At 40.6% G+C, this 13521-nt stretch overlaps 1 protein-coding gene across 1 annotated transcript in view; it reads left to right on the top strand.

Annotated features, from left to right (window-relative positions):
* ogfrl1 (opioid growth factor receptor-like 1) overlaps positions 1-13521 on the top strand; it is a 32982-nt gene that overhangs the window by 390 nt on the left and 19071 nt on the right. The window contains exon 2 of the mRNA XM_032528447.1: positions 2307-2393. Within this exon, the coding sequence (XP_032384338.1) occupies positions 2307-2393 (87 nt within the window). The remainder of the gene's footprint in view (positions 1-2306; positions 2394-13521) is intronic.

The raw sequence follows: 13521 nt of genomic DNA on the forward strand, positions 1-13521 counted from the left end.
CAGGCAGAACCGCGATACGGGGCCGTAACGTGTGTGTCACCGGCAGCGTACATTATTGACAAGGCCAGCACACAGAGAGGGCAGCCACTAACCCTACGCTGCTGTCCTGTTGAGGCGAGCAAACAGCTTTCGCCAAACTGCATTCAAAAATATGTCAATTTTATACAACCGTGGTTATATGCAAAGATATGCACTCACTCGACGTGAACTTTACTAACGACTTACGTTGTGGCATGTAATCCACCAAGCAGCACTGTTACCGCCACTCTTGCCAAGATACACACTACACGTGATGGGTGGCAAGGAACTACTGAAAGGTTGTTGTCAAATTTGAGATGAATTGCTGCAAGCTGGGTTATATACTTAACGAATTTGAAAAAGCATTCAATTTGATTTTATAAAGCCTACTGTATGATGCTGTATGCCAACAGTACAATGGGATAAGGATGATTATGATATTTTCAAATAGGTGTTTTTCACTACCCACTCTAGGCTACACATCTTTTTTTTTTTAAACTTAATTATCAAAGATAGTTGGTTGTTCCCAATATTGCTTTTCCCATTGCAGTTACACCGTCTGCCTGCTGGTTTATAAAGGAAATAAAATACCTTCATTAGAGTCTCATGGTAATGGTCCCTGCACCCTGATTTGTAAGAACATTTGACAGGGAGGTTGTTGGTTAGGGTTAGTAACTTCACCCTATTTCAGAATATTAAAACCAGCGGGGACTATTTGAGAAATTGTACTTCACCAAATCCCCCTTGGTTAGATGTTGTTGTAATCAGACTTCTCATCATTTTTGCCACGATAACTCAAGATGTAATTTGTCTGGAGGGTATTTCTGAAAGGTTAGGATGCCGTTTGCTGATAGTAATGTTTTGTATTTTATGATCTGGTTAAAAACACAAAAGCCAAATGCATGGCTGTAAAAAGACACACAAATTAAGGAAATGTCACACAGTACAGTACATGGCTATTGCTGTAAGTATTGAGTGAAGATTTGAATCAATAATAACTGAGTTTTGGTACCATTAAACATTTTTATTTCACTTTTTTTTACCAACGATTCACCTTAATATTTTCTGTCTATATGGCACTGCTGACGGCGACTACATCATATAGGTTTCCAGCAAAACGGAGCCAAAGCAGAAAATGCAGAAAATGTTCTTTACAAATGCAATAAATGTCAGACTGGTGGATTGACTGACATCTTTTGTTTTTGTTGAAGAAGTAAAGGAAAATTGCAATACGGGGCGGCTGTGGCTCAGTGGTAGAGTGGTTGCCTGTCAATCGGAAGGTTGGTGGTTCGATCCCTGGCCCTGCAGTCCCACGCAAAGTGTCCTTGGGCAAGACACTGAACCCCGAGTTGCCCCCGGTGCTGCGCATTGGAGTGTGAATGTGTGTGAGTGTTTATCTGATGAGCAGGTGGCACCTTGTACGGCAGCCCGGGCCACAGTGTATGAATGTGTGTGAATGGTGAATGTTTCCTGTAGATGTAAAAACGCTTTGAGTAGTCGTTAAGACTGGAAAAGCGCTATATAAATACAGCACATTTACAATACTTACTGTATTTAGGGGTGGGAATCACCAGACGCCTCCTGATACGTCACGATACTTATGCCACGAGATGATATTATTGCGATTTTAAACACATTGCAAAATTCTGCAATATATTGCAGTTTATAACCTTTTTTCCAACTTCTAATTTTTCCCAATTTCAAATGATTTCCCATAAATGGGAACCAATGGGATTGTCAAGCTGACAAACTGACCAACATATATATAATAAAAGATCCATACTTGACGCCTGTGTATTGATACAGTATTGACACTGAAAATATCGCGATACTATGCTGTATTGATTTTTTCCCCCCCCACCCCTATACTCATTACTATCGAATTTCAAATTGAACAAATATTGTAATTATTGAAAAGCATATTGTCCCAGCCCTAGTTAACAGATTGTCCAGTATATGGTATCTAGATCTAGTTTTAAGTAACAGGATTAGGCCCAGTGTAACACTGCATGTCTTTGTGACCAGTGGCAGTTAGCATGACCCAGATTTAATTTGGGAATCAGATCTAGTTCCTAGCATCCTTCTGTAGCGACTGCACAGCAGCGCTGATGTGACTTGTCCTCCTTCGCAAAAGAAAGAAATGGATGGTGACAGCCCTCGACTTCAAAAGCAAAGTCAGTGCTTTTCATTCAGCTGAATGGCCGATGTTAAAACACGGGATGTTTTGGTTACAGATGTGCATTTGAACTGAGTCTCTTCCTTTTTTTTTCTCTCCTTCCTTCTTTCAGCTGACAGAATCTCCGGAGTCTGTTCAAAAGATGAAGAGGAGTTTCTACGCTGCCAGGGACCTCTACAAATACCGACATAGCTACCCGGTACGTGAACACACACACACACACACACACACACACACACACACACACACGTGTAAAATGTATTTGAGTTCTCAGTTTAACCCTTTGAACTCTGCAATAGATCATAAAACTTCCTTTAAAGCCCATGTTGCAAGTTAACCACCACTGTTGATTATTGGGTACAAAAAGCACTCAAGATATGTATATCATTTAAAAAAATGTCTCCAAATAGTTTTAAAAGTTAGTTTTTGGTCATTTTTGGTATTCGCGGGTTTATGGAGTCAATTCGGCAATGACGTCACTCAAGGGAGTTAAGTCTCAGCCTGGCACTAGAACTACGGAGACTGACTGGGAGGAGGAAGAGGAAGAAAGGCCAGCTGCCGAATAATTACCAACCTGACAGACGTGAGAGGGCAAATGAGGAATTGTAAAGGTTGTGGGGAAGTCTCCTTCATTTATCTCCTTCGTTTATCTCCTTCATTTAGCAACGCAGCAGTGCATACAATGACTTTACTTTTTACTGTCAGTGAATAGCAGCGAGTGAACGTCAACGTTTTTTCTCGATCTATTGACAGGGATCATGTTGTTAGTTCAGATAAGTACTGGTACACTCAGGGCCAGTGGAAATGCGTAGTTTCAAAAAACCTTTTATGCTAAAATCAAACAAAAAGAAAATGACATCAGGCTACAGCCCGGACGACTCTGAGGACCGCTCTGGGTTATGTAATGTAGTCACTATATGTTTTTAAAAGAAATAGTTCATAAACCCTTGTTGGACTAGTTGATTACTGACCAGCATCATGTGCCCGCGCACACCACAGTCAATTCCACCCTGAGGGAAACACTGAAGAGCCATCTAGAAACAACAGCGTACCAGAAGAAAAAGCGTTGGACACTTGGATGGGACATTAAAAGCAAGAAAAGGGAATACTCGTACCGAGCACTGCTTAATGGTCCAGCTTTGTTAGTTTTCATTAGTTCAGTATGGGGACAATCAGCTTTAGATTCTAAGGTTGTCGGGAGGTTTCCGCCTTGAGGAGGTTCTAGTAGTAGCGTTGAGGAGAAAAAAAACACTTGTCTTAAAAGTACACACCCTAATGTGTGACATTGAGGTGGTGCTTTGGCAAAGCTACAATAATGACCACCCTCGGCCAGAACCCTTCGGGAAAGAAAAGAACAGCCTTTAAAGGATCCTTTAACCTCTTGTTTGTTGACTGAAAACATTTGCCGCCTTGCTTAAGGGCAAAAAAGCAGTAAGTGGCAACCAAGGTTAAATCAGTAATGAAAATGAACAAATAACAAAACTAGGTGGAAAAAACCTTGTAAACTGAAATCAAAATAATAAACGAGGCATTACACAAAAAACATAAACACCTAAAACAACAAAAATCGAGTAGACGTCCTTAGTTTTCGTCTTGTCCTGCGAGAGCAAAATAATTTATCTTTCCGACCATGACATTTCCGTAGATGAGTATAGTTTGAAAAATGCAAACATATAACCTTGTGGCAACCGAGCGATGGTTCACACAAATTCTGGCTAGTGTGTGTGTGTGTGGTGGTGTGTGTTGTGTATTGGCTGAAACAGGAAATTGGTTTCAAATCCCGACTAAGGCTGCAATAAACGCATGTGCAATTTAGTTGTGGTTCGTGTAAATATGGTGTAACATTATGTAACCCTCTTTTTAGTTTTACATTTACTGTTTTTAAGATAAATGCTGGAATATGTTAGATGCACTTGGAACGCTGGTGGTATCATACATGAAATTCATCTTGTTTCTCGCATAACATATGGAGCATTTTTTGATGGCGTCTAGTGTCATGATGTTTACAACAAGTTTTACCTACACAACAAAGGAACTTCAGATAAACTTTCAAAAACATAATCGCTAATTGAATCGTTTTGCAATATCTGGAGAAAAATCGCAATTATGATTTTTTTCCATTAAGTCGTTCAGCCCAGCGCGTGTGTGTGTGGGTGTGTGGTGTGTGTGTGTGTGGTGTTGTGTGTGTGCGCTCTCTCACTCATTTAGGTGCTGGAAACGCTCCAGCCTTGGACGCGGGCAACATACCCCTTCTTCCCGCAGCTTGATGCCGTAGAAGTCCAACATCAGGGAATAGGCCCAATAATCTGCGCTAGCTTCCCGATGGCTTTGGAATTCCTGACGGATCAACACAGCAGATCAGAAGACCAGGGCGCCACCTTTTGTTTTGGCAGTAACATTAGAGGCGTCACCAGACCCAGTCAAATGAACAAAACATGTGTTTATTCATTACTTGTTTAAACATCTTTAATCCCAGATACTCTTTGGTTACACATCATCTTGACCCGATAATGTAATAACACAAATACACAGCCTAGGAGGTAACTACGCCCTTTTATTATCATAAAACATTTATCCTCACTGTGGTTAGGGCTGGGTCTAGAATAGAAAATCAATATCACGATATTCTTGGCCAAATACCTCTGGTTGATATTGCAACGTATTGTATGGTTGATTATTGGTGCTTTAACAAACTGTTATTTACACAATGATTTTTGATAAATATCTCAGAAATGATTAATACTGTGGGTAGGGTAAATAATAGAACAGTGTAACTGTAATGCAGCCTGTAACCAGTAAAGACACACTTCCCATATTACATATTACAATATGTCCAAAATCTAAGTGATTCTGTTCTCAAATCCGATACGCTACATTGATATATTGCCCCGTCCTAACTGTGCGGTCTTGTCAATTTTATTGCTATGAACGTGTTGTTCAAGTGCCAACACAATTTAAATATAATAAAACAATATATATAATCTGACTAATATCACTTACATAATTATTGGCATATCTAATTAAAAACAACAATTACAAGCACATCCCTTAAGAACTTCTAATGTAAGCAATTAATTGCTGTAAACAAGGAAACCGCGATTATTTAAAAAATAACTGACGCTTAGAAAATGATGTATAATTGTTACAGTTCTAATTACATTCGTTTAGGTGAGTCGATGAAGCAGGAAGGACATACGATGTACGTCAAGGCAACTATGTCTCACCACATCGGAATCTGGTCAGAGACTAGGGATCAAAATGATAAAATAAAAATAAAATAATAATATAAACATTAACCTCACTCAATCACTTCCCAATTTAAGTTCAGCGCGACGATTTTTTTCACGCTGTGAGCTGTGACTGAAAACTCTTCCTTCATAAACTGTGGAAACAAGAGATTTATCCTCTTTAAAAAGTGAAAATGAATTGTATTATCTTAACCGCAAAAAAATTTCATTTCTTTTATAAATTGGATGTTAAAACCTACAAAATATCCTTCAAATAAATAAACAAAACAAGAAATCCAAAGTAGACTACCCGCAGGCCGTTTACGAATTCAGCGTACCTCTGTTTTATCTCAAAGTTTAACATTTATTTCACTTTTTACCGATTCACAATGCATCGTTACATCTCTATGAAAGACATTTGCACCCTTAACAATGGATATAAATAATAATTTCAAAAAAAACTTGAACAAATACATGTTGGACACAAACATTCCAGTGGTTTAGCATTCTTAAAGTAGGCATAATGTTTTGGCCCATCGGAGGGATTGTGCACCAGTTTTCTTAGTGAAACAACTTAGAGCCACCGTTATTTCAGATGTAAAAACCCCCTCATGTTTTCAATTTAGTGCTTGAATGGAAGTTGTACTCTATCACTCAACCATGGCAAACCCGCAATCGGGAAGTACAAAAACAATCAGACATGCAGCAGGCCCTCTCGGGTCTATATGTATATAATAAAAAAATAATCTGTACATAGTATATGTCATGTGTGCCTTACTTTATCTCGTCTGAGCAGTTCGTGTGCGTAAAAGTTGAGCCCTTGTTCTCTTAACGGAAACAGCCTGCCACAAAGACAAGAATCAAAAACACAAGATCAAATGAAAATGATGAAATACACAAGCATTCATCATTTTCTATGTGTTCAGCGTAACATAGAAAGTTAGTACCACTGTTTACAGGTCCAATACTGTATGACAGGCTCACAATTAGTACCATTTAGCAGCCAAATGCTGAGGTGGTATATCTGCTCCACTCTCTCTCACCACCAACGGTCCCTTATCTGCGAGAGTGTTAAATGAACATTAAGCTGTTACATGTTACAATTAAGTGGCTAGCAGCTAGTTGGTTAGCTAGCTAGCTAGCTAGCGCTACTAGCTAGGGGCTCAGTTCGTCATCCATCATCTATATTGGAGAAAAGAATCACTCCATCCAAGTGTTTAAAGAATAATCAGCTTTGCCAGCCTACTCCTGGAGTTTCCCAAACACAAATATCCTATAGAAGCACAATTTTGGCAGTATCTTGTGCCTCCTTCAGAAATTGTCTTGAGAAAGTCCCCCACCCCCCAAAAAGTTAGATGAAAATGATGCCCATGCGGAAAATGTTTACAAATTACTTTTTTGGGCAGTTATTCTGTAACAGAATACGTTTTGAAACATCCTCCCAACACTGTTTCCTGTTCTCCTTCTCCATAAACAACATGAAATAAGGAAAGAGTTAACTTTCCCTGCAAGAGATTTCCCACCATGGTCAGAAGCACAAGATCCAAATTAAGTGATACTGAACGAGAAATGCCTTACGGACAGTAAAATTTGATGGAATTTTATGAATACCGACTCCAAGGAACTACGTTCGGTGGATCTCATCAGATTTTATCTTGATTAATATACGGCTTATGGATAACGCTGATGGAAATGTTATTTGCCAAATAAATAATGAATTGCGATTAGTTTGAAGTCTTTTTGCAACCCGCCACAAAAAAAGAAGAAGAATTTTAGTTAATTTACGCCCCGATTTCCTCTCTTCTGCACACATGACGGGCGTCAACAAAGACAGAGGGAATTGGACGGCGTGAGACTTTTTGAATTTAAATTATCGGAACTTGCGAGGAAATGGCCGACAAGTTAGGACAAGCCGTGGACGTCACCGCAGTAAATGGAAGGCGCTCAAACAGCGGAGACATGTCTCAAAAAAGATTCTTGCAGCAGTGCGCGAGGGAAATAAAGCCAAGTTGCATCTGCATCATCATAGCGAGTGTGTGATACCATTTTTTTTTCTTATTATAGCTTGATATGCCGCTATGACTGGCTATAAAGCATATTACAACTTGTGTAATATTGATCATTTGTTGGTAGACGGCGCTCCATCTTGTTTTGTCCAAAGGTTTGCATGAATGTTGTGTGATTCAGTGCGAAAATAATGGAACACTTTAAAATGTCTAAAATCTATTCGATATACCAATTTGATCGCAAAACCGCATGTGACTCATAACACATAAACATCAGCACTTACGTGACTACGGCAAACCCTGCGTGGAGCCTCGGCACAACCATGAATAACGCTAAAGGGTATTCCGATCTTAAACTTTACATTCAGGAAGCACAGCTGATGAACCATCACTTTATTTCTAGTGATATTTGTGTAACAATGGACAGTCGTTACTGAGTTTTATACACGCAAAATACCAGTCACATTCAGAGGATTTTGTGCAATTCACATAATTAAATGAAATTAAAATAAAGATCAAATCTGGTCTCACCACTGAATGTAGTGTGATTGTGCTCCAGTTTGTCATAGTCGCCTCTCCACTTAGTCAGAATCTCCCTATATAGATACCTGAAGAGACAGGGGCTAGTAGCTGTCATTTCGTGTGTGTGTGGTGTTGTGTGTGTGTGTGTGTGTGTGTGTGTGTGTGTTGTTGTGGTGTGTTCTCTAAGACCAAGAGACTGGATCACATCACTCCAGTTCTGAAGTCTTTACACTGGCTTCCTGTGCTCAAAGAATTGATTTCAAAGTACTCTTGCTAGTTTATAAATCCCTTAACGTTTAGGTCCAAAATACTTCTGATCTGCTACTACACTATGACCCCCCCAGACCTCTCAGTCATCTGGGACAGGTCTACTTTCTGTCCCCAGAGTCAGAACTAAACGGTGAAGCAGCTTTAAGTTTCTATGCTCCTCTATCTGGAATAAACTCCCAGAAACCTGTAGATCGCGGCTACTCTCAGTTCTTTAAATCAAGGCTGAAGACCTTTCTTTTTGATGCTGCCTTTCTTTAAATGAATGCCATTTCTTTAATTTCTTATGCTGCACTGTAACTTTTATTCTTGTGTTTTATGTGTCCTAATGTTTTCTATTTTTGTTTTTAACTGCTATTCATGTGTTTTATTGGTTTTTAATGCTTATATTTTTAACTGCTTTTACTTGTGTTTTATCTGTTTAACTGATTTTGTGTAAAGCACTTGAATTGCCCTGTTGCTGAATGTGCTATACAAATAAAGCTGCCCTTGCGTGTGTGGTGTGTGTGTTTGTGTGTGTGTGTGTGTAAAAAAGTAAACGTATTCAAACATTGGATCTTCCACAATCTACTGGTCTTCCCCAGTTAAACACTTTAGCCAATAAAACTCACTACTAAGCCCAGAGCCAACATTTCTTCTCTCCACAGTGGTATGAGATCTGTGTGCTGTGGCGTTGTGTGCTGTGTGTGCTGTGGTTGTGTGGTTGTTGTGTGTATGGTCTCACCATCAGGTACAAGAGGGATCTTGTTCGTAGAAGCGAAGGTTACGATCTCTTGGGTTGCCGGGACTTTCTGTAGTTCTACAAACACACCCAGACCAAGATCACACCGGTTGTCATCCATATGGAGAGTGCCTGGTGCATTGTATTCTACAGAGAGATAAGGCCATATGTGAAAAAATGTATTTGAATTCTAAGTTTTAGACAAAATTCTGAGATAAAAAGTCAGAATTCTGGATTGGTGTGCCACCTGGAGTGGTTTGCAGTCGTGCCGTGGTCCGCTCTAGCCCTGCACTACTACTGCGGGTTAGGGGTTACTAGTTCTTACTTACTATATTCTTTTTTCCTTTTGGTATTATAATTGCCACTGCCCATCATACCTCTACTATAATTATTATGAAGATATATTTCTCCATATCTGTATATCTGTATCAGTGTCTCTGTGTCCCATTTGGCAGCGCAGATGGTGGCTCACACAAGATCAGCGCCTGTCCGACTGTTTTTGCTCGCCACAGTTGCACCAAATGCTTGCTCTGTGGGGGGGATTTTTGGATGTTTGTAATTCATGTGGTCCGACCTACTCTATCTGTAGAGCACCTGGATAACTCCTGTTTGACACTTTGAATAAAATTGAATTGAAATGTGACTATAACCTTAACGGTAGGGTCCCACACAGCCAATCACCTCCCAAATTTTGACCAGCAAAATTTTGCCATGGGGGGGGCCGCGGTCCGAAACACAACGCTGGGCACAAGAAAAGAGCTGAATAATTTTGTTGTGTTTAATAACATCTTTTAAACTACATCTTAGTCCTTGAGTCCTTGAGTGCCATGAAAGGCGTCTTTAATAAATGTATTATTATTAATTATCTACCGCGGTAATGTTTGCCCTGTTTATGTTCATGTGCCTAAACAACAATCCGTGTTGTTAAAGTGTTGGTCAGACGTTTTTTGTAACTCCCGCCTCCCAAACACAAACACGCGGACCTGATTGGTTCTCCAGTGGCCCTCAGTTGAATAAAGTTAAACTTTTAAACTTTTGTCACTATATTTTGCTCCCCTACTCAATTCGCTCTCATCCGACCAATCGGGGCAAATTTTGACTCCATTCAATCTCAATGAGAGCAGACCGAAATTCACTTGGTAGAAACTTACCGTTAGAGATCATTTTTAGGGATATGAAGCATTGAAGATACTCCAAGAATTTACATGCACAAAAGCAAACATACCAGGTAGGCAGTGGCAGACTTATGGCAGATCTATTCGAATCAGAATCGAAATACTTATTGATCCCCAAAGGGAATTCTGTGTTACAGTTAAACATAGATATAATATCAGAGTAGATATAATAAAGAAATAAAAGGAGTGTGGATATGCACGGTATTTACATTGTTAAAGCCCATGTTGCAGTTTAATTTCCAACGAATTTGCACTTATTGATTGTTGGTAATAACATTCAAACTGTTATCCACTGTAATGATATTGAAAAGTATCACATAAAAAAATAACCACAAAAAGTAGGTCATATTTACAGTGGTTTGCTTTTCTCCCACAATGCATGGATGACGTCACACAAGGGAGACATAGGCCAGCTTGCTTAGAGAGACCATTGAGAGTTACTAAGAGATAGAAACAACAGTGTAAGAAAGAGTGTTCAGCAACAGATTATAAATAATACTCAGTACATGATAGCCTATATAATAATATAGCAAGACATGAGATATATTATATATATATATATATAATACAGTATTGATAGATATATTAAAGAGAGAGCGATAGATATCTATAGCTAGCATCGCGGTATAGCTAGCGACTAGCTAGCTGTAGGTTGTAGCTAGTGAAGGTGGGTACAATTGTCAGTGTTAGGCGGGCCGATTTTTCAAGACAGAAGTAACCAGAATTCAAAGATCGAAAGTGAAACACGCTTAGACGGGGGATGGTTGTTCGGCTTTTCACAAGTATAGAGCTAGCAAACGCTACGCCCAGGACGTTAGCACAACAGCGTAGCCGCCTGCTAGGTAATATTACGACTGCCTTTGGTGTTGCCTATTATGCGTCCATGTTGTCACTCATACATGTGGCATTAGTGCACCTTTTTACCAAATTGTATTGAATGGAATAGTAAGCTTTGCTCCTACGAGATGGGTGGGTTTTGTTACGTTACACACAAAGCTAACTGGCTATAGTTAGCCTGTACGGATAGCTAGCGGGTTAACGTGTGTAGCAGCAACTTTGGCAGTAGAGTTTCGGTAAGCTAACCACGACGGCGTTGTCGCCCACAATCAACCTGCAGTGATGTTTGAAATGGAGACACGCATAACGTTTCTTTACCCTGAGATCCTGGACATTATTTCCATTTATGACATTAAAAATAAATGAAGAGTAGCCCGAGTGTGCGCGGTATGAGCTTCCCGACAGGAGGCTACACGCCTACAGCAGCCGCTCTCCACCGCAGCTTCGCCGCCACACACACACACACAAGCTCAGGCCAAACAGCGACACGTTTTCACCGGAGGACGAGGTAAAGACTTAGAAATAACACTCGGGGATGCCTTCTATTCCTATATCTAGATAAGTGTACCCAGGCCCGGCCCTAAACAATTTGGTGCCTAGGCAAGATTTTTAGGTGGCGCCCCCTTGCATCACTGTACGTTAACTGATGTTAAACTAACAAACAGATAGCGCTCCTATTTATTGATTAGCCGACTATGTCATGCTAACGGCTAATGCTATTATCGATCATTGTTCTGCAACAGCAAAATAATCATTATCATTATCACCTTACTGTAACATTACCTCTGTCTTGTCACGTTTTCCTCCTCTTCTTTTCTTTTTTTCCTCCCCGGCACCAGACAGTTTAGGACCTTGACATTATGAGATTTAGATGCAGGTAAAAGAAGTCGGGTTTTATTTTTTTTTAATTAAGGTGAGATTATCAGGGCTGCCAACTTTTCCAAAAACCGGAGTGAGATTAGGGGGGGCCAACCGATATTTTGCCGCGTACAAAGCAATTTCTTTGGGTCTTCATCCTTTAGGGTTTAAATTGGGATTTGTAAAAAATTGAAAAAAAAAACAATTAAATGGCACTCTGGAGAGTTTTTTCGCAAAAAATGGAGAGATCAAGACATCAAGTCTTGCATGATATGTGCACAAACTGTAGGGTTAGAACCTTTGCATTGTTGTAGTATCAACAGGTTTTAGGGCATTTAGCATTTACATTATTTACATTATTAACTTCTATGATTGAGAACTAACCCGGACGATGTGCCAAACATAATGAACAACATGAAGAGACAGTGCATATGTCAGCAACAGCTGAGAAGATTTGGGTCTGTGGTGAACAGGTCCAGGGTCCCTCCTGGTGTAGGGACAAGGACCCAAAGTTAAATTAAGTTGAGGGATCAACTAGACCATTGAATCTAAAAAATGAGAAACCACTGTTTTACATAAATTCATCCTTTAACCTTTGTGCCATGTTCAGTAAGTTTTGCCCTCATCCTCTCTGCCACACACACCACACACACCACACACACACACACACACACACACACACACACACAACACACACACACACACACACACAACACACCACCACACACACACACACACACCACACACACACACACAAACACACACCCACACACACACACACACACACACACACACAACACACACACACACACACACACACCTTATTACTGGATTTACGTTTTTGGGAAAATAAAGACTATTGTTCATTTTAAAACATCAAATTATTATTTTGCAGTTACATTTAGAGATGCACAGGGTTAGAGAAGCACCATAGTGCCCACCGTTGTCGTATTGTATATATAGTGATAGCTCAGATGTGTTTCATCAGATTTCTGCTCATGTTTACAACTTTGTGCACATTCAAAATATAACTCCTCCCATCTCTGTTGTCCGAGATTAGGAGAGTTGTAATATAGTCTGCTGTGCATGTCATTGCTCCGCTGATAAGGTGGATCTCACTCAGACCGTCTGACAGACATAGAGGCTCATTCGGGTCTCTGGTCTCTGACAAAGTTTAGAGGAGGCTGTACGCTGCTCATTATCGGAGGTCTACGCACGGATCCAACGCGTCAGTGCCCACAGCAGAGCGGGTCCACTAGCCGCAATGCTCACCTCTAGCTTTACAGAGAGAGTGGTCACGAAGCGACGGACGGTCTGTGATGCTCAGAGCTCATACCTGAAGCCGGGGAAATGCACCTGGGATGGATCGGGAAAAAAAGGTTCTCATTTTGCGACAGTTTGAAACTTCCACAGACAGGGAGCGCTCTTGAACCCCTCACAGTCTCTGAAAGCTCAACTAGTCGATCACAAGCGGCTCAACAGCCATCTATAGATAAACTTATCTTTCAGAAATTTGACCGACCGCTGACACTTCAGCGTGAGAAATCGGGGGGGGGGGGGGGTGGCGTGTGAGCGTGTGAAACCGGTCAAATGCGCGTGTCTCACGGCCACTGCGTGAGTTGGCAGCCCTGCCGTTATAAGTAGCACAGGCCGGGCGCCCCCTGGAGGTTTGCGCCCTTAGCATTTGCCTATTACTGCCTAAGCCACAGGGGCT

The sequence above is a fragment of the Etheostoma spectabile genome, chromosome 10, assembly GCF_008692095.1.
Source record: "Etheostoma spectabile isolate EspeVRDwgs_2016 chromosome 10, UIUC_Espe_1.0, whole genome shotgun sequence".
Classification (NCBI taxonomy): domain Eukaryota; kingdom Metazoa; phylum Chordata; class Actinopteri; order Perciformes; family Percidae; genus Etheostoma; species Etheostoma spectabile.